The sequence below is a fragment of the Podarcis tiliguerta genome (assembly GCF_965153285.1).
Source record: "Podarcis tiliguerta genome assembly, chromosome: 3".
Lineage (NCBI taxonomy): Eukaryota > Metazoa > Chordata > Lepidosauria > Squamata > Lacertidae > Podarcis > Podarcis tiliguerta.
In genome coordinates, this window is record NC_139536.1 from 11,270,329 (window position 1) to 11,291,430 (window position 21,102).

The 21,102-nt window shown below is 42.0% G+C and overlaps 1 protein-coding gene across 2 annotated transcripts in view; it reads left to right on the forward strand.

Moving 5' to 3' along the window:
- Nucleotides 1–5,621: 5,621 nt before the first annotated feature.
- The window catches only part of PPP4R3B (protein phosphatase 4 regulatory subunit 3B), a 29,942-nt gene continuing 14,461 nt past the window's right edge, over nucleotides 5,622–21,102 (forward strand). The window contains exons 1-7 of one of the 2 annotated variants that reach the window (XM_083432583.1): nucleotides 5,622–6,166; nucleotides 8,115–8,170; nucleotides 11,564–11,662; nucleotides 12,519–13,142; nucleotides 18,723–18,800; nucleotides 18,992–19,108; nucleotides 19,965–20,081. In XM_083432583.1, coding sequence (XP_083288709.1) covers nucleotides 6,025–6,166; nucleotides 8,115–8,170; nucleotides 11,564–11,662; nucleotides 12,519–13,142; nucleotides 18,723–18,800; nucleotides 18,992–19,108; nucleotides 19,965–20,081 — 1,233 coding nt within the window. In that variant the 5' untranslated portion in view covers nucleotides 5,622–6,024. The remainder of the gene's footprint in view (nucleotides 6,167–8,114; nucleotides 8,171–11,563; nucleotides 11,663–12,518; nucleotides 13,143–18,722; nucleotides 18,801–18,991; nucleotides 19,109–19,964; nucleotides 20,082–21,102) is intronic. The other variant, XM_083432582.1, reaches the window with a different exon arrangement.

Below are 21,102 nucleotides of genomic sequence, written 5' to 3' on the forward strand. Positions count from 1 at the left end.
ACTCTTCGTGACCCCGTGGACGCCAGGCACTCCTGTCTTCCACTGCCTCCCGCAATTTGGTCAAACTCATGCTGGTAGCTTCGAGAACACTTTCCCACCATCTCGTCCTCTGTCGTCCCCTTCTCCTTGTGCCCTCCATCTTTCCCAACATCAGGGTCTTTTCCAGGGAGCCTTCTCTTCTCATGAGGTGGCCAAAGTATTGGAGCCTCAGTTTCACGATCTGTCCTTCCAGTGAGCACTCAGGGCTGAATGGAGAGGTTTGATCTTCTTGCAGTCCATGGGGCTCTCAAGAGTCTCCTCCAGCACCATAATTCAAAAACATCAATTCTTCAGCGATCAGCCTTCTTTATGGTCCAGCTCTCACTTCCATACATCACTACTGGGAAAACCATAGCTTTAACTATACAGACCTTTGTTGGCAAGGTGATGTCTCTGCTTTTTAAGATGCTGTCTAGGTGAGCCCCTATCTCACTGAGGTTTTGAGACACATCAACTACTCTCCCCTGGTTTAGCTGGCTAGTCAAAGCCATTCCCAGGCTGTGGCCGCTGTCACATGCTGACTGCTTCTAGGAGCCACAAGTGAGAGCTGAATGCAGGGTGGGGACCAAAGGTGAATGTTTTTCCTATCAAATACATCCAGGCACAGACAGAGAGCAAATTCTAGAGGGAATCACTATGAAGCATCTTTTGTTTGCTGCTGCCAGAGAAGTCTATTTAGCCTCTTCACTTAGCCCAGTGTTGACTGTTAAGGAGAGCCCAGCTTGATCAGACCAAAGCCTCATCAAATCCTGTACTCAGGAGCAGGACATGAGCACAACAGCAATTCCCTTATGGCAGCAGTGGGGCCCAGAGCAAAGGTGTGTGATGGAAGGGTATCCCAAAGGGTAAAGGTAAAGGGACCCCTGACCATTAGGTCCAGTCGTGGCCGATTCTGGGGCTGCGACGCTCATCTCGCTTTACTGGCCGAGGGAGCCGGCGTACAGCTTCCGGGTCATGTGGCCAGCATGACTAAGCCGCTTCTGGCAAACCAGAGCAGCGCACGGAAACGCCGTTTACCTTCCCACCGGAGCGGAACCTATTTACCGTATTTTTTGCTCTATAAGACTCACTTTTTCCCTCCTAAAAAGTAAGGGGAAATGTGTGTACGTCTTATGGAGCGAATGCAGGCTGCACAGCTACCCCAGAAGCCAGAACAGCAAGAGGGATCCCTCTTGTTGTTCTGGCTTCTGAGATTCAGAATATATTTTTTTCTAGTTTTCCTCCTCCAAAAACTAGGTGCGTCTTATAGAGTGAGAAATACGGTATCTACTTGCACTTTGGCGTGCTTTCGAACTGCTAGGTTGACAGGAGCAGGGACTGAGCAACGGGAGCTCACCCCATCGCGGGGATTCGAACTGCCGACCTTCTGATCGGCAAGTCCTATGCTCTGTGGTTTAACCCACAGCGCCACCCGCGTCCCGTCCCAAAGGTAGGTGCCGTCAAACTCAATGCCGCCATTCCTAGGTCACACGGAACGGGTCTCCTGATGAGATTGCTTTGTAATGGTATTGTGACCAACCCTGAGATCTTTGATGGAGAAGGAACTAAAAATATGTTTAATGATGAATAAAATAAATATGGATGGAATATTGCTTTTCTGCTGTTTGATCAAGGCTGTTATTCCCCCCCCCCCCTCGGGTTTGTATGTACACTAGGAACTAAATCCCACAGTGTTCTGTGGGACTTACTCGGAGTGCAGCCTGTGCGAGTTTATCGTGCCATCAGGACCATGATTCCCTAGCACTATAAACCCTTGGCTGCCCTGAGAAGCACCTCTTACTTGTTGCGTCTGTGCATTAAGTTTAGCTGGCAAGGTCATGCAGAGGGTATTCTCAGCAGCCAGAGGCTTGCCCCAATGAGTGTGTCTTTCATAAGTGTTGTAGGACAACTCTCCCTGTTGCAGCTTGTTCTTGAAGCCTAAGGTTAAGGTGATCTCACATTTTATTTGCATAATTAGATATGCAAATATGTGTCACCACAAGCCCCGAGTCTAAACAACAGTGACTGGTTTGTTGGTCTCTGCATAACCATTAGCTGCTCCAGTTTTAACCACTGAGACACGTCCTTCATCCTGGAATTTGTTGTAAGCACCTTGGGGAACAATAAAGGTGCTGAGGTGGAATTAACTTCTGAATTGTTTAGTATATAATTAGTCTAACACCCGGCATAGTATGAAGAGTTATGGACTATCCTTTAATGAAGGTGACATCATTTTGTGCATTAATCGTTCCAGGGGAAAAGGAAAAGAACTCCAATACTGCTATCCAAGTAGTGTTTTCTTATCTACAGTGTTCTTAGTGGTTTGTAACTTCACAGTTTTAGGCTTTTGTAAAACAGATATTCTGAGGACTGGGTTAGAGTTCCCACAACTCTTAATGTTTTGTTTGATGTTTGGTAGTAATTGTGGTTTCAATGAGAGAAAGTCGGACTCACTTTGGTTAATTTATTGTCAATTGATTTGGAAATATTGTTATGACTCTGAGTCTCTAGCTAACTCAGTAATTTTAACTTAAAGAGTTTTTTGGGGGAAATAAGTATTCTGTTGCGATCAAGACTGCTCCAATCACAGAAGCGAACTAGGCTACCGCTTGGTGTGCAAAACATTGGAGAGTCTTCAGCTTATATACTCTTTGGAAAAGCTCAGCAGTTCTTACACAGATTGAAATCTCCCGCATTCCATCATTTATTGTTGTCCTGAGCTTCATTTTCAGCCCAGGATTTAGACCCAGTTTTAAAGTGAAATAAGCAACTAGCATGAATTAGAAAATAGTATCCTAATCAATTACTGTGGTACCTCGGGTTACATACGCTTCAGGTTACATACACTTCAGGTTACAGACTCCGCTAACCCAGAAATATTACCTCGGGTTAAGAACTTTGCTTCAGGATGAGAACAGAAATTGTGCTCCAGCGGCGCAGCAGCAGCAGGAGGCCCCATTAGCTAAAGCGGTGCTTCAGGTTAAGAACAGTTTCAGGTTAAGAACGGACCTCCGGAACGAATTAAGTACTTAACCCGAGGTACCACTGTGTATGCTGCTTTGTTGTTGTGTAGTCATTTAGTCGTGTCCGACTCTTCGTGACCCCATGGACCAGGGCACGCCAGGCACTCCTGTCTTCCACTGCCTCCCGCAGTTTGATCAAACTCATGCTGGTAGCTTCAAGAACACTATCCAACCATCTCGTCCTCTGCTTAGCATATCATAAAACACAACTGTATACAGCAGATCAGAATAGCTATGAATAAAAGTAAGGAAATGAAGGTTCCATAAGTGTTCACAAGGTTATGGATTGTACAGTTAGATAATGGCTTTTCCAAATGTTTAATTCATCCAAAAAATAAAAGAGGTCCCAGGGCAGGTATTAGCCATTGCCAGGGGGCTGGAGTTGGTGGTGCCAGCCATGTATTGTGTCCTCACAGGGACACAATAGATATTGACAACAGCCAGAGGTTTGTTATTTTAAAGAGATTGTTCATGTTTTTGTGAATGTTGTATCAGAACAGAGGTATCAGAGCTTCATGGCTGAGTGGAGGGGGAAGGACTTGAACCCTTGGCCTCCCAGGTTGTAGCCTGACACTCTAACCCAAGTATCTTCAGTCTTTTCAGACCCAGTTTTAACCCAAACATGCATTTGGGGAATCTAAATCCCCATCATTTATCATACGTTTGCATGGTGGTAGTGCTCCTGGTTGCAGCCCATCTTGGATCAGGCTCTGACCCACCCGTCGAAGGCCATGCTCTAACCACTACACCTTACTAGCAAGACCCTTTTCCTGCCACCCCCCCTTAATACTGGAGCCCCTTGGTATACCCAACTCCCCATGAAAACTCCTTACTCTCACTATGTAACCAGCACCACAAATGTCAAATGCATAAACGCCTTTATGGCTCTGCAGTTCCAGTCTATGCACTATGCAATAGTTTTTTGTTTGTCCCCCTGCCCACTGTGCCATAGCTGAAGGACACTGATTCCAGATTTCTCTGGAACTAGTCCCAGTGCCCTAGGCAAGGGTAGCAACTTACAACCGCCAAGCCTGACCGCTAGCTTCAAATTTCAAAAGCGGGTGTCTTGCAGGAAAACGAAAAGCGCAAAACTTGAAACCGCTGAATTTAACTTAAATTGCAATAAGTAGTAATGCAGCAACCTTTGATTACCTTCCTCAAATGCAAAATAAAATGTTTCAGCGCACAACCTTGCGAATTGTGATGTTAAAATTTAAGTCTTGCTTTGCGTGCCTTTTCCTTTGCATATTTTGTCACCAATTCCTTCAGGTCAAAAGCACTGGTGCTTGGGCATGTTCAATTGATATAGTTGACAAGCCAGTTACTCTTTTTTGCAACGTTGTTGAGTTTAAGGAGGGTTGTTTTTCTTTATAATCTTGAGCTTTGAGAAAACAGCACGTGAACTGAGTGTTTGCCCATGTGGAGGCAATGGAGCTGAAGCCTTACCCACTACTTACTGGTTTGCCCAATTTAGGAGGATTTAAGAGCAGCCTCGTTCAAAGATTTAAACATCCCAGTTGATAGATTGATTATCTGATTTAACTTTCTATTAGGGGGCAGTGTCCCCTACACCTCTGAAAAAGTAGCCTGTTTTGGCCTTTGGAGCAGCAATTTTAAGGAGAAAAGTTTGTGGGAGGTTTAAAGCTAAATTATTCAGGGGAGCAAACTCATCTGACAGAATGCCTGGTTTTAATTTAAAATTATTATTTTTTACCTTGTGGTGTATTTTATTCTGTTTAATGTATTTGCTGTTGTTATCGGCTTTGGCTACAAAAATAAATGATATTCATATATCCGTGATAACTGAGGGAAGTGCTTTCACCTCGGAGGCGATACCCGCCCATGCCTGCATCCCTTCTTTAATACATTTCAAATAACATTTAAATGGGAAAATGGTACGGAAAAGGTACAAAGAAGGCAGGCGCAAGAACCTTCAAAGCTTTCAGAAAACGCAGCCCACTTTCGTCTCATTTGCAACAAAGAACATGCGTGAAACCCGTGGCATGACTGCTTTTCAAACCGGCAGCTATGAAATCAATGTATTATTTTGTTATTATTTATCTTTGTTAAATTTGTATGCCACCCTTCACCTATAGATCTCAGGGTGGCTCATAAAAACACAAGATAAGAAACATCTGGACATAAGTTGGGGGGGTGGTTGTGTGTGGGGAACATTAACTGATTGTTTCATGTAGGTAGCCTTGTTGGTCTGACACAGTCGAAATAAACAAAATTAAAAATTGTTCAGTAGCACCACAGAGACCAACAAAGTTTGTTCTGGGTATAAGCTTTCCTGTGCATGCACACTTCTTCAGATTGTTTGTTCCTGTATTCAAAATATTGGTGCGTGTGTTACTTATTATAATTCCTGGGAAGGGCTGTGGACGTGTGTGTTTTTTTTAATATGCGCGGGCCTCAGACTCTCGCCACATGCGTCTCTCTGTACGCTTTTTTCCCCATGAGTCTATGTGCCGTCAACTGCCAGAGAGGTCGAGAGAGGCGAAGGAACGCCGCCTTCCCGCGCTCAGCAGTAGCAGGCGCAACCGCGCAGGCGCAACCTCCTCGCACCACATCTCCTCCGCCCTTCCAAACTACGCGAGCTCGAAGGCGTCCGCCCGCTCGTGTTCGCTTTCCTTCGCTTCTCGGCCGCCGTAGCCCCTGCTAGTGGAGCCCGTGCAGGCCTTCCGCCCCGCTCCTCCCCCTCCCTCCCCGGCTCTGAGAGGAAGAGAAAGGCAGGGACGGGACAGGAGTCGGATTACAAGATGGCGGCCGCGCCGCGGTGGTAGTCGCTGCTGCTGCTGCTCGCCTGGTGACGCTGAGTGGGGGGGGGGGGGACTCGGAGGCGGAGGCAGAGGCGGCAGGCCCGGGCGCCATGAGAAGCGGCGAGTTAAAGGGCTCCTGAGCGGCGGCGGAGCCCTCTGTTCCTTCCCTCTGCCGCCCCTTCCTCAGTCCCTCGCAGTCCGGCCGGGCCGGGCCGCGCACCATGTCGGACACCCGACGGCGGGTGAAGGTCTACACGCTCAACGAAGAGCGGCAATGGGACGACAGGGGCACCGGGCACGTCTCGTCCACCTACGTGGAGCGGCTCAAGGGGATGTCGCTGCTGGTGCGGGCCGAGTCGGACGGTGAGGAGGGGCAGGGATAATGGGGCGAGGCGGAGGCTGGGCTGCCTGGGACAATGGAGAGCGGCAGGAGGGGGGAGGCGGCGAGGTGGTCCTCAGGCCCCGAGAGGGGCCCCCCTCCTCATTTCCCATCGGGACCCTAAGGAGCTTCCCCCCCCCCTTCGTCCTAAGGCTGATAGCTTAGGGGGCAGGTGGCTCCCCCAAAGGGTTCCGCGGAGCACCTCTTGTCTCTCACAACACAATCCTCCTTCCCTCTCACTTGAAGTCTCGGGAGCAAGTTATTCGTGTTTTTGTTCTCTCTTCCCCACCCCACAAAATATTAAGGGGGGGGGGAGAATAAAGGCTGACAGGCGCTGCTGATTACGTGCCTGCAACAATATCAATAGTTGCAATAATTGCAGGCGGGTTGGGCTAGATGACCCTTGGGGTCCCTTTGCCAACTCTACAGATCTGTGATTCTAGCCACTCTCTTCCCTCAGTTCTTGTCTCTTGCAGCCTGCCCTCCTTTACAGATCTCAGTTCTCTTCTTTTCTCTCCCCCCCCTCTCTTTAGTACCCTCCCCATAAGGTTGCAGAAGTCATTAGTAATCCCATCCCCCCCCCATAGGTTAAACATTAGTTGTTTTCTGTCGTAAGAAGAAAGGGGCTGAAAGGTTAAGGGGGGGGGGAGGTGAGGCAGCTTCTCTACTTAGTCACCTTCGTTCAGGTGATTCTTACTAGTAGATGACCAGGCCATGGCTGTTTACAGGCCTGCAGTGGTATCAGAGTTACTCTTCCAAATACCACTAGTCTTTCCACTTCCATCTTCCTGTCCAGACGTGAAATTCCTTGCAGTTCTAGAAAGCTTGGCTCAAAAGCTTATCCCAATGAGATGACCCATTCAAAGGCACTTCATACTTGATAACAAAATTTATTATGTTGAACAGTCTTCTTCAGGTCCTTGTTCATCTGACAGTTTTACAGGGAAAAAACCCTAAACACTTCCTTAGGTGAAACTAGTGCCTAGGATGGGGAAGGAGACCCCTCTTTTTTCTCTCGATTCCTGCCTCTTTTAAGGCTACCGGGCGCATTACTCTGACAGATGCCTAAATAATATGGAACATAGTTTCAAAAGGTTTCTTGTGTGCTAATACTTCAACTTTTAGAATAGCTCAGTTACTAGTTAGTAGCTATGAATTCGACATGTTTATTTCGAAGTGTATTGAGAACTGGGTTATAAGTATCCAAAGCACTACCTTAACATTGCCCCTTAGGATGGAATCTTTATAAGCCATATATATATATATATATATATGTGTGTGTGTGTGTGTGTGTGTGTGTGTGTGTGTGTGTGTGTGTTTTGGTATGAAGGCCTCTTTTAAAAAAGTTTCCTTGTTGCAATATATTTGTAGCAAAGATTTAAACTCTTGTTGTAATAGGTTCTTTTTCTTTAAAGATCAGGAAAGCTGTTTTTAGAAAATGTATTGGCAACGTTGCTAACGAACAGGTGTTAATGTGCTAAATAAACCTTGTGAGGGCTGGAAAAGATTACTCGGGCGGTTGCCACGATACATGACTGCTTAGATACACACATAATACAAAGTTTAGGGTTAAAGAGTTTAGTGTTATGAATATACCGCAACAGAATATCTTCTTCTTCTTTGGCGATCACTCCTAGTCGAGTAAGATTGAACAGAATATATGTCAGCCACCTCAAGAAGATAAGAATACATTATTTCATGAGTAAGAAAAATTATATGGCGTAGTTGTATTTGCTTTTAGTTGTCTCTCAAGGTATTAGAATGGACTTGCAGATGTGTGTTTTGATTTTGTGTTTATCTCTGCTGTCTTTCATCATTGCTTGTATGAAACTGTTAGACTGGAGGGTGGTGCTCTGAAACATAGATTACTGATTTCTATAAAACTCATTTTACTTCACATAGGTTCCTAACTGTAATTCTTCTTTTTTTCAGGTTCGCTTTTGTTGGAATCGAAGATAAATCCAAACACTGCATATCAAAAACAGCAGGCACGTACTAGCTTTTTCCTATAAGTATCTACTGTGTTGCCATTGTACAGAAATCTCTTGTTTGCACAGAGTTGGCACACTACTTAATTGCGAGTGCATTCTATGACAGAAAGGAAGGAACCTGGGGGGACGGGACTTTAAAAGCTAGATTACATGTTTCTTTGACCATTCTAGTGTTGGAATGATTAAGGAGTACTTAGTCTGTTATAAGTACTGCACCATTTCCCCCATATTGCAAATTAAGTTTAGTATATTAATTTGGGGGGGCAGGAGGGGATATCCCAGATACGTTTACTCTTTTGAGTTTTAATTCCTTGCAAAGGCTTACTGATTAAAGTTACAGCCATAGAACAGTTTTGGATAATCTTCCCCATCTTCATAAAAGTATGATTGCATCCTGTCTTATTATTTTGGTTAGCTACCTGACTTTACACAAGAGTTTTCCAACTGAGATGTATTAGGAACTTCAAGTTTAATGCAAAGCAAGAATGAAGCACTGAAGCCATTGCATGAGACGAAGGCAAAGTGCTCAGTTTTGATACTTGTCCCCAGCTTCACAGCCCATGTTTCATGACGCCAAGAAATATTGTCTGAACTCAGCCATAAAACTGATTTCTAATTCTATTATAATTATTATTAATAGTAATATTATTTACTATGTATGTGTGTATATATATATATAGTGTGTGTGTGTGTGTAATCCCATAGTAGACTTTCCTTTGGTTTACAGAGTAACCTACACATGGTGACTAAGAGCCTTATTCCTTCAGTAACTTTCTAGAGAACAAAGAGTTCATGGATAAAAAGTGTATTTTGAATTAGTATGATGTTAAAACAAAAAAACCCTTTCACAATGACTCGTCTGTAAGAATGTCACAAAGAATATGAGTGATAAATATTTTTGAGAACGTGGCCTGACGTGATAGGCAGATGTTCCAAATCTCATTTAGGGCACTGCTACCATGGCTGGATCTGTCCCTCAATAAATAAGGTTAGGGGAAAGGTTCAAACTGGCTGGTGCAGAATTTCAGATAATGTAACACTTTCTTTGGATCTTCAGGAAGCTACAAGAGGTTCAGCACTGAGTGTTGAGATACGAAATATGAGGATTTTGGAAAGGAACTGTGTAGGAAAAATTTTATACGCCCAGCAATGAGGCTTGTGTCACTGAAGACAATTGTAGGTTTCAGATTTATAGTTGGATCCACAGAAGGTGACCCGACTTCTGTCCCTTTGGAAAATTTCACTTGACTTCATTAGAACTCTGCTGGCACAGGAACCGTTTTGCATGGAATAGAATGAAGGCTCAGGGCTGAAATAAGTAAATCTTGTCTATAAATAGGTTTAGCAAGGCTTGAACACAAATTCAAAAATACACAGGTTGCAGCCACTTGTTATCCTTTTCAATCATTCTATGTATATATAGAAACTCTTGCGTACATTTTACTTCCAAGAACAAGAAGAATTTAGTAGTATACATATAGTTTATTTTTACTGTAGTAAAGAGCCTCTCCTTTTTCACTCTGTCCTGGCTCTTATGGCAGTATATATGAGGCTGTTTTATGCAATGCAGTTGCAATATTAGTTTTGTATCCAAATTGCCTCCGAAGGTTTTCAACTAGTAGAAACAGGTCTGATTCAGGAGACAGGAAGCAAATTTAATACCCACCCCACCAAAAGAAGCATTTGGGAAATATTGGTGGTATTTCATTGTTTTATGCATTTTGGGAAAGGATCCAAAATCCCAAAGATGAGATTTGATGCATCATCGTAGATGATTATATAAACGTCTTCATAGAAGCATAGCTGGGTTGCCAGTTCAAGCATTAACAGAAATTACTTTAATATTGGCCATGGGTTTGCATTTCAAAAATGCCTGAAATAATAAAAGCAACAATATTGTTAACTAAGTTTCATTTGTCTTTTGTTTTGATTAAATTACATTGGTTGGGGGACCCTCCACAGCAGATTTGGGGGGGGGGGGCTGGAGGAGACAGAATTAGAACAAGAAGTCCCGTTGCACAAATGATTTTTATTTGTACAAGTGGGCAGACTTCATTCTCAAAAATGTGGTTCAAAGTTGGTACTCGTTTCTTTAAGGTTGTTTAATAGCAGTCTTTTAATGTATGCTAGGCATGCTTTTGTACACTTTAAAAGTTATAAAAATTAAACATTTCCCACTAATTTTAAAATGTTTTTTAGGAAAGGGGTTTTTCTTCATAGCTTTCCTGACCTATCCTGATCCTGTGAATGAAAGATGGCAAGATAATAATTAACTTGCAAATCTCTCCGTAAAAATAGAAATCTATCTTTTAATGACTTTGAATTAACGCTGCTTCAGTGAGAGGGTGGTTTTAAGATTCTGTCCCTTTACAATATGGCTTTCTGATCCTAAATACATCAGCTGTATGTGTTGAAAATAAGAGTTGCGTCTCAGGAACTAGTTAAGTGGTATATCATGCAAGCTTTTCAACTCCTGTTGTATCCTCATGAACATGATAAACAATGGTCTCTGCCTGCTTGAGAACTTGTATCTCTGAGAGAGCAAAATCAAGAGAGGTGAGGTGACTTCCCATTTTCTCTGATCAACTAGATCTTCATTGCTAGTGTTGTGTATGTCTTAATGCTGAAGGCTTCACAGTATAATACAATTTTCTATAAACAAAGAATTGCAAAATTCTGTCTGGATCATCACAAATATTCATAATGTCAGAGATTATTTTTTTCCCCATTTCAGGACATTGCAGTTCCCTACCTATTGCTGTTCTCTTTCTAAAACAATAAGAATATTGTGACAATTAAGATAAATCGTTATACTTCCTGGGTGAATTTTATTAGGTTCTGTGCATGCCTTTGATAGGAACATAGGAACATGCCTTTGATAGGAACATGAGAGGCCATTGGTCTGTCTAGCTTGGTATTGTCTACAATGATTGGCAGTGGCTTTCCAGGGTTTCAGGCAGGGAGTGTCTCAGCTGTATCTGGTGATGCTAGGGATTGAATCAGAGATGTTCTTAAATACATAGCTAGCCTCTTGGCCTTTTATCCAGACATGCATAACCGAAGAGTATTCAACTGCATTCATTGTAGATCATTGGCGATTTATATGGTAAATTATATTGTAAAAATAATCCTGCCTGTATAATATAAAATCAGTTGTAAATATTATTGTTTCTTTAAACTGGAGGGTTAATATTTCTAATTAAAATTTCCTAATAGGAAATTGTGAAAGGGCATATGAAGAGCAGTTCTAAAAAGGTAGCATTTTTTAAATAAAAAACCCCAGTATCCCGTTTCACCAAGTTGTTTTGTTGGATATATCAACCTAATTGTATGCCACTGTTGTACTTGTATGGAATCAAATAATCAGTATAGTCTTTCGTTTTGAAATAGGATACTTTGATTGTTTGGTCAGAAGCAGAGAATTATGATTTAGCCCTGAGTTTTCAAGAAAAAGCTGGCTGTGATGAAATCTGGGAGAAAATTTGCCAGGTAAGGTTAATCTTTTTAAAACTTACCACATTTTTATTCCAATCATATTATTTACAAATCCCACTTTGAACATGTTATGTTATTATTGCTTACATGTAACACAGTCATAGAATTTCATAGTACAGTATTAGAACTTCATGGCATCAGGGCACAGGCTTATTTTACAGTTTCACCTGCTTGCTCCTTTCATGGGTGTTTTTCAATTGCCCCTTTTTATAGTAATATTTTAGGCTTCCTTGGCATTTTACATGGCAGCAAATGTGCCTGCAGCGCTACAGGTTCATGCTTCGGAGAAACAGTAATTCTAAGCTCCATGACATGTACATGTGTGTGAAATAACATGTAACTGAAAACATGCTGCTGTGTGTCTACATGTTCTGTAAAATGCTTTATATGAATCTGTATAGGACTATAATATGTAAGTTTCATCCAATTCCTAGGACTGAGCTTTAAACCAACTACTTGGGCTGCCTTGTCTCCTAGCAGAGTTCTCCTGTGCCTGGAATCACAGCCACCATAGACTGCATGTGACTCTCCTGTATGACATCTACTGGGTTGGGATGTGAATAGAACTGTTGATCCTTTGCCAGTGAGTCATGTTCAGAACAGTTGCTCATAAGCACAGCTCTGGTGGGCCACAAGAAAGTTCTTTCCCCTTTTCGCACTATCAGCATCTGCCGCAGGAACAGAGCCTGAGTTTGCGCAGCCCAAGAGCCACATTTCATTCCTGGTCAGTTTGCAGAAGCCTATTAATGTTATGTGATTTGACCAAATTATTTATTTCCTCTTCTCTGCCTCCGACAGTCACCGGTATGTTTCAGAATGAGTCAGCAATTGTTCATGTTTCCATTTTTAGGTTCAAGGTAAGGACCCTTCAGTGGAAGTCACACAGGATCTCATTGATGAATCTGAAGAAGAGCGCTTTGAGGAAATGCCAGAAACAAGTCATTTGATTGATCTCCCTACTTGTGAACTTAACAAACTCGAAGAGATTGCAGACCTAGTTACCTCAGTTCTCTCGTCGCCCATCCGTAGAGAAAAACTAGCTTTGGCTTTGGAAAATGAAGGCTACATTAAAAAATTATTGCAGCTTTTCCAGCTTTGTGAAAACCTAGAAAATACTGAAGGCTTACATCATTTGTATGAAATTATCCGAGGAATTTTGTTCCTCAATAAAGCAACTCTTTTTGAGGTGATGTTTTCAGACGAGTGCATTATGGATGTTGTGGGATGCCTTGAGTATGACCCTGCATTAGCTCAGCCAAAAAGGCACAGAGAATTCTTGACCAAAACAGCAAAGTTTAAAGAGGTCATACCCATAACAGACTCTGAACTTAGGCAAAAGATTCATCAGACTTACAGGGTACAGTACATCCAGGACATCATCTTGCCAACACCATCAGTTTTTGAAGAAAATTTTCTTTCTACTCTCACATCTTTCATTTTCTTTAACAAAGTCGAGATTGTCAGTATGCTGCAGGTAAGTGAAACTAGACGTTTGGAAGGCTTGCATTTTGGAGATTTGACATACAAATGTGAGGTTAACCGTAGCATGCCTTTAATTCAGTGCTGTTTGTGGTAAATGCTTTTAAACCTAATTTAGTAGTTCTGGTGCTTCCTCCTCACCCCCCTTGGCTAGCTTTGTTCTTTGCTGTAATGTCTCGGTTGTGTATTTCACAGTCTTCATAAGCACAGTGCATTCCTTCTAAGCAGATACATTACGTTCAGCTCATTCTGTTATGTGAGAGGTAGGTGCCTTTCAGCAGTGGCCTTATTCGTGGCAGATGGTTAACAGTTTTTTTCCTGCTTATAAGCAGCTGTGTTGTGTGTTGTATTAAAAACGAAATGCAGTATAAATAGCAACTCTCACAAATGCTATCATTAGCCTTCTTACACTTACAAACTGTAATATTCGAATTGTAACATTATTTGATTAAAGTTTTATACAGGCTGCATGAGAAAGGCACAGCTTTTTAATTCTGTAAATGTTTTAGCTCTCTACAAAATTATGCAACAATCATAAGGTTCTGAAGCTAAATCGAAAACAAACTCGATAATTTCTCTTGGCTGGCTTGTGATTAATGTTTTTTGTTTCTGTGAATCCTCTTAACAGAAAATATTTTAAAAATACGCAGGAAACAAATTAAGAATCTCCTGAGCATAACCTTGTTCATCCCAAGAAACTTTTTAAAAAGAGCTAAACCAAGGGTTTGACTGTAGGGGACGCAGGAAGCTTTCTTATGTCCACCTAGCACAGGGTTGTCTATTGTGATTGGAAGAAACTCCAGCATTTCACATAGAGATATTTGTATCACCACCTACCTTAATTGAAGATACTAAGGACTGAGCCCAGGACCTGCTGCATGAACATAATGGGCTTTCCCATTGATCTGTTCTGTAGTCTCTTCCCCATGAATAAAAAAGCAATCCTCCTTCTAGTTAACATTTTTTGTTGTTGGCATAATCTTATTTAGAATTTGCTGTTAGAAGTCTCCTAGATTTAGGAAATCTTTTTGCATAATAGCTTAAAAATAGAGTTAAATGGTCTGACAAAACGGGGAATGTCTGACAAATCCTCTGTTTAACCCCCTAGCTGCCAGAACTATTGTTTGAGAGCTCCGAGTTCATTTTTAGGTACTCCTAATTTTGTAGTACAAATAATGTATTGAAGAAAACATTTCACATGCCAGCATTTAAGAATATAGAACCTTGTCTTCCTACATAGTCTTAGTTTGCAGTTTTTATATGTCAGATTGTGGGAACCAAATGAAAACGAGTGAATTCCAGCTCTTCGGAGGCTGTAAACCTTGTCATTTTGCTCTTAAGCCCTTAAGTGGCAGCATATGGTAGTTCACAGACTTTTGGAAGATACGGCCAGAACAAATGTAGATTTAAATAATGTGATGTGGTTCTTAAAATAATGTGTTAGTTGCAATGTTTTATTGGCTGCCATACCACCTGCAGTGTGTCGATCCATAGGCAGTTGCTTGGGTTCAATTCATCTTCAAGTTCACCCTGTCCAGTGAAAAGACAGAAGTTGACTAAATCTTCGCTAAATGATTACTTGGGTCATTGTCATTTTTTGTTGATAGCAAGGTGGTTGAACTCATGCCCACTTTGGGCATAACCTAACAGCAACACAAGCCTAGAGTGCAACAAAATATACTGTACCCTGATAAATCTTTTAAACCTTTGATTAGAAGACGTTGAGGAAAACTTTCAGTTTTTCAGATGATAAAGTGTTAGGGAACACTTTAAAAAAGCTGTGGAACGGAGTGGAAATGCCCCTTTTAAAGACAATACTTCAGTCACTCAAAATGTGTGGTTTAAAGAGTTTATGCAAGGCGGTTCAGCATTAGAGGGGTAGTTCATATATTGCAGACATAAACAATAGTCAGATCAAGATGTATTTCTGCACCTAGATAGTGAGTGTTACTGTCTTCGTGAGATAGTGAAGTGCTGCATGCCTCCTCCTAAAAACATTTGACCTAGTTTAGAGACACTGAGTGGGATTCAGCTAATGAGCCCCGGCAGCAGACGCCCCATGCAAGGACTTCCACTTGCACAGTGGATCTTCCCCTTCCCCTTCCCCTTCCACTGCACATCTCCCATACCCCCCAGTTGGCTCTGGGGCAGTTGGGAGAACCTCTGGAACAGTGCACAGGGGGAGAAGAGGGGGATTTGTTCTGTCTGGCGAGCTGCAAAAAAATTGCACAAGCAAAAGAAATTCTGCTTCTGCAGTGGGACTCCCCCCCACCCATGCACAACCTGCACTGACCCCAGATCTGCTTCAGGGGGTTGAGGGAACTCCCGCAGTAGATTTAGGGGGCTTGGGGTATGGAAGAGAGGGGCAGCATTCTGTTGTGCAAGAAGAAATTACTGGGCTGGCAAAATATTTGCCTTAGCACTACATTGAATAACACACTCTTGCTTGTAATGGAAGTCCATGTAGATTGGCCCTTGCTCGGTTTTGCAACTGTGGAAGTTCATCCTTTGCTCAGGCGTAAGCCCTTTATTTGAGTTGGCTTTTTATGGGTAGAGGCCAAACCAATAATGGATGGGGATTTTAATGGGTGGGATTTTTCTAAGATTTTGAATAGATTTACGTTGTTCTTGATGCTTCAAGCTTGATTTTAAATATTCTGGAACTTGAGTACTTTGATATTGAGTAGGATAAACACCTAAATTGCTAATACGTCATAAACAATACAACTTCTTGGTATTTCCCCCTTTCAGCCTCCCTCTTGTCTTCCAAAAGCAGAACACATGGAGGAGATATTTTCAATACTTGCCAACAACTGTGTTTTGGAAACAGTTTCTTTTATTTTGGTCCTTGGCTGCTGCTGCTGTGGCAACATGGAATTGGTGTACTTTTTGAGGTTTCTTGCTGCCTGCATAGCTCTAAGCATTCCAAATGAATAGATGTTGGACGACTCTTCTGATTGGTAGTGTTATGAGCAGTAGTAGGTAGAAGGGACCTGTATAATAAGCATGAGTAGCATCTTAATTACTTGATAACTGAGGTCCAAAGAGCTACTTCAGAAGACAGCCCAAGTCTTTATGCATGTCCGTGGGATTATTTTTAACTTCCTTGTTGGAATAGGAATATTTCAACCATGGCATATATATAACCATTCCATGCCATGTTGCAAACACCTTGAAAGCTGCTTCAGTTATTTCTCTTACGCCGTGATTGAAAAACAGGCGCGCACACACCGGTATGTGTAGTTTGTGTGACTTTTTGGATCTTCACTTATGCCCGTTAGCCATTTTGGAGGTTGTCCTCATAACCTCAAAGCTTTCCCCCTACTTTCTGGGGGCAAGCAAATACAGACGAAACTCAGGTCATGTCCAGAGTAGGGAGAAGTTTTGCTTGCCATAGACTGCAATCATTATTAACTAGTGTTTTTTATGTTTCTTTTCAGGGTCCTTATAAAGACTTAGCAAATAGAAACACTTAAGCTATAACTTGCAGAGAAATGACTAGTTAATATTTGAGACTGTCCAGTACAGTTCCAGTACAGTAATGCCCCTGCAGCCATGCATTACACAAATGAAGAAATATGCCTAATTAATTACTGACATACTTCTACCTTTTTTTACCTAAAGTAAAAGTGACATTCAGTACTTCGTAAGCTTTGATCATTGGATTCTTGTGTATCCAAATATCCAAGGGAAGGAGACAATTTGATGTAGGGATATGTCCCCATATATGTCATGAGAATGACAATTTGTGACACAGTCATTAACCTTTGGTTGAGGAGGGTTGCATAAGAAGCAGCTCACTAGCTTACGGGTCCTGATTTTTTGTGTGCATTATGACAGTTTCATATAATGATGCGTTTCTAAGAGTTGGACTATATCTAAAAATAGCATGCAAACTCCAGTGTCAGAGAAGACTTTAATGAGATGGTGGGCCATTTTGGGAATAGGACAGTAGGAAGCAAAAAATGGCTATGACCTATTTATGTGTTACCCACCCACCTCCAGTTCTAAAAGTGTGTAACATCTGTGTTTTGGCTTAGCAAAGTTACATTGACTTATGTGCAGTTGAACCATTTCCAGATGGGTGGAAACTTGTAAACACTAATATATCTGTCTTGTTACTGTGTCTTCCCAGATTATTAGGAGAGAATTGGGGGGGGGGGGGGAGGCATTAATCTGTACTGTGTTTTTTTTAATGACATGTTTTTAGCTCATTAATTTAAAGGCTTGGATTGCCCCTGCCTTGCACTGTGCCTGCCACTTCCTTCTCCTAGTTCACTAAATCTTTTATATAATCTTTTCACAGTCAAGCTCAACACATGCAGCACTTAATGCTAGAAAACTATCAAGAGGGTTAAAATAATACGACTCACTGTTTTTGTTTTTGTTTTTACATTTTTTAGGTCAGATACACCAATTGAGAATGAGTCTAGCATCATCACTGTTGAGTCTGCAACTGACTTCTAAACTTGCAAGGCTTAAGAAATTGTAAAAACTCAGTCCAGTGTGGTGTAGTGGTTAAGAGCGGTAGTCTCGTAATCTGGGGAACCGGGTTCGCGTCTCCGCTCCTCCACATGCAGCTGCTGGGTGACCTTGGGCCAGTCACACTTCCTTGAAGTCTCTCAGCCCCACTCACCTCACAGAGTGTTTGTTGTGGGGGAGGAAGGGAAAGGAGACTGTTAGCCGCTTTGAGACTCCTTAAAGGGAGTGAAAGGCGGGATATCAAATCCAAACTCTTCTTCTTCTTCTTCTTCCTAAATTTCTTGTTGGAACAAAAACACTGGCTGGATTGTTCTGTTGAAGTCACAAGTGCTTGACTTCTAAAACTTGTTAAATTTGGTGTGGAGCAGCAAATTAGCAGTGCCACTTTGATACCTCAGACAATCCACAGGGCAGATATAAATGTGTAGGGATCCTGGTGCACTTTTTTGCACCTCAGTTGGAGGTTATACAGATTTGATTGTAGCCTCGTACATTCAGATCATACACCTAGTTATAGGGGTGGGCAATAATGTGGGTGTAATTGGTCTCGTTGGCTTTACTTCCCTCCATTGTTTCCCAAAGAAGCTTGGAGGGAGGAAAGAGACCTGAGTGAGAGGAGGAATCCTCTTCCCCCTGAAGAAGCTGGATGGAAAAGGAGATGCAGAGGTTTATCAGGGACAGGAAAAGTCTGCTTTCATTCATTCATCAATTTCTTCTTACTAACTCTGATCTGTATTTTGAATTCATTGTATGGATGCTTAAAAGAATCTTAAGCTAGGTTCCTATACTGATTGGGCACAAGTTGACCATTATGACTGATAGACTTGCCTTTGGTAAATTGAAACAATGCTGTTCATACATAATACTGCTTACTGCAGTGGGACTCTCTGGAGGCAAAAAGTGACTTGTAAATCTGTGGAATCTGCCTTACTAGCTGTGAAAGCATAGGCAGTATAGCACAGGTGGACGCATTAGTTTAGTGGTACATGAAATAAGAGAGTAACTTGCAACAGTACAAAACCTGATTTTGCATTGCAACTCTAAAATATAGAACTTTGTGTCATAACTATGTAAAAATTGCTGTATTGTACAGGAAGATGAAAAGTTTTTGTCTGAAGTTTTTGCACAATTAACTGACGAAGCTACAGATGATGACAAAAGGCGTGAACTGGTAAGTCCGGTTTGGATGCTTTTACCTTGGGAAATAGTGTGCTAATGCTACTGCCTCTTTTACTTGAAATATGTGTTCTTTGTGTTGAGTTAAAACTCAGATTCTGTTAATATCTGAAACTGTATAAATGTTTACTTATTGGCTGTGTACTGGCACTTTCTATATTGAAATGTTTCTTTCACCTCCTGCAGGTTAACTTCTTCAAGGAGTTTTGTGCATTTTCCCAGACATTGCAGCCCCAGAACAGAGACACGTTTTTCAAAACTTTGGCAAAGTTAGGAATTCTTCCTGCTCTTGAAATAGTAATGGTGAGTTGAATGATAAAGTGCAGGCAAGATTTGAGGTGTCTGGTTGGTTTGTCTTTACATTTTTGAGCTATTGCACTCTTTCAAATTGTTCATAGGTTGACTGATTCTAATACCAGTCTCAGATGTATGCAGAGCCTTTGAGAAAGATACAGTTCATAGATATTTAAATGATTACTGACTTATTTAAATATACAGTGATCACTGAAGTGACAAATACGTGTGTATAAAAAACAGAGCACTAAGATTCAGTGGTCATGTTTAGGTATCCAACAGACAGAGGGAAAGGGGTTTTTTCAAATTTGTATCCTTTAAATCACCTTGGGTTCCACTCAGAGTTGCTCTTCTACCAACCGAAGGGCTCTTCCATTTGTGGAAGATCCAGCAGAAGGCCCTGGTGACACCTGCTATGCTGTTCCAGAGAGTTCTCCAACCCTCTGGAGCAATTTCTCTGGAGGCTGCAGGGGGAAGGAAGATTCCTGAAAAATCACACACACCCCTTTTTCTGGTGGGAGTGTCCTTTGAGCAAAGATCCACTCACAGGAACTCTGGATCAGCACATCATCTTCACAAATAGCCACTAATCCTGCATATAGTTTAACTACCTGAATTTCAAGGCAACAAAGTTGGACTTCTTTTTTTTTTTGTAAGTGAAATGTCCAAATCTACACCCTTAGATTCGCAGCCATAGACTCTTGAGGATGATAAAGAAAGCTTTTGTACCCCGTGGCTTGTAGAAATAGAATTACTATCCTCTTGTATATTTGAAGTCGGAGTTTTACTGTATTGTAATAGCTTTGTATAGCATTACAAACTCCATAATACCTCTTTTTCACTGTTAATATGATTTTCATTTCAGGGCATGGACGATCTGCAAGTTAGATCTGCTGCTACAGATATATTTTCTTACCTGGTAGAATTCAGTCCATCCATGGTGCGGGAATTTGTAATGCAGGAAGCCCAGCAGAGTGACGATGTAAGAAAGATGCAGTATGCTTATATGATACGGCTGGCAATGGCCAGTCCTACCACTATGTTCCTTTTATTAAGTAAACACACACACACACACCCAGTCTAAGATCACAGACTTGTATAGTCATACCTCGTGTTGCATCCGCTTCATGTTGCGTCTTTTCACGTTACGTCCCACGGCAACCCTGAAGTACCGGAATGGGTTACTTCCGGGTTTTGCTGCTCGCGCATGCACAGAAGCGCTAAATTGTGCTTTGCGCATGTGCAGAAGCAGCAAATCGCACTGCGTAGATCCAGCACTTCAAGTTGCGGGCATTTCACATTACGGACGGGCCTCCGGAACGGATCCCGTCCGTAACACAAGGTACCACTGTATTCTGAACTATAATTTGGGCTGGCATGAGAGCTTCCTGACCTGTTACACCTGACGTGTTTGATTCATTTAGCAAACACAGGTTCGCTCTGAAAGTGTGTTCTCCAACAAGGGATGCATCAGTCCTGGGCCACTGGGTTCCCATTTACTACTCCACTGTTGGTTGCTCATGGCAAGGCAGTGTTACTCCTTGTCATCTTTTGTCTCATAAGTGTCCCAGATTTATTTATTTTTTAATTACACACCCAGAGTTTGTATCTGGGGGTGGATACTCTGCTTTGGAGTTTGAATGTTTCTCTCTCTCTAAATTGTGAGCAACCACAAAACTCAAATAATAATCAGAAGTAGTAATCTGGCTGCAAATCTCATAACAGAGGCAGCTGCTAGAGAAGGTGGGTCCTGGTACTCTTACACTTAGCTTTTATAAAGCTCTCTTATGGAAGCTCTAGAAGAGTCACCAGGTAGTTTGAAGGCTTTTGGTGTATCAGAATCTAGGCAGGTCATATTGGGCCTCCATAATTAGGTTTCTTTCCCATCTCCTCACTATCTTCTTATACACGGGCTGCTGGAAGAAACCACATGTAAGCAAACGTGTGTGAATTGTTGAGCAAAAATAGTGTGGCAGTCCCTGAAGGCAATACAGTGGTGCCTC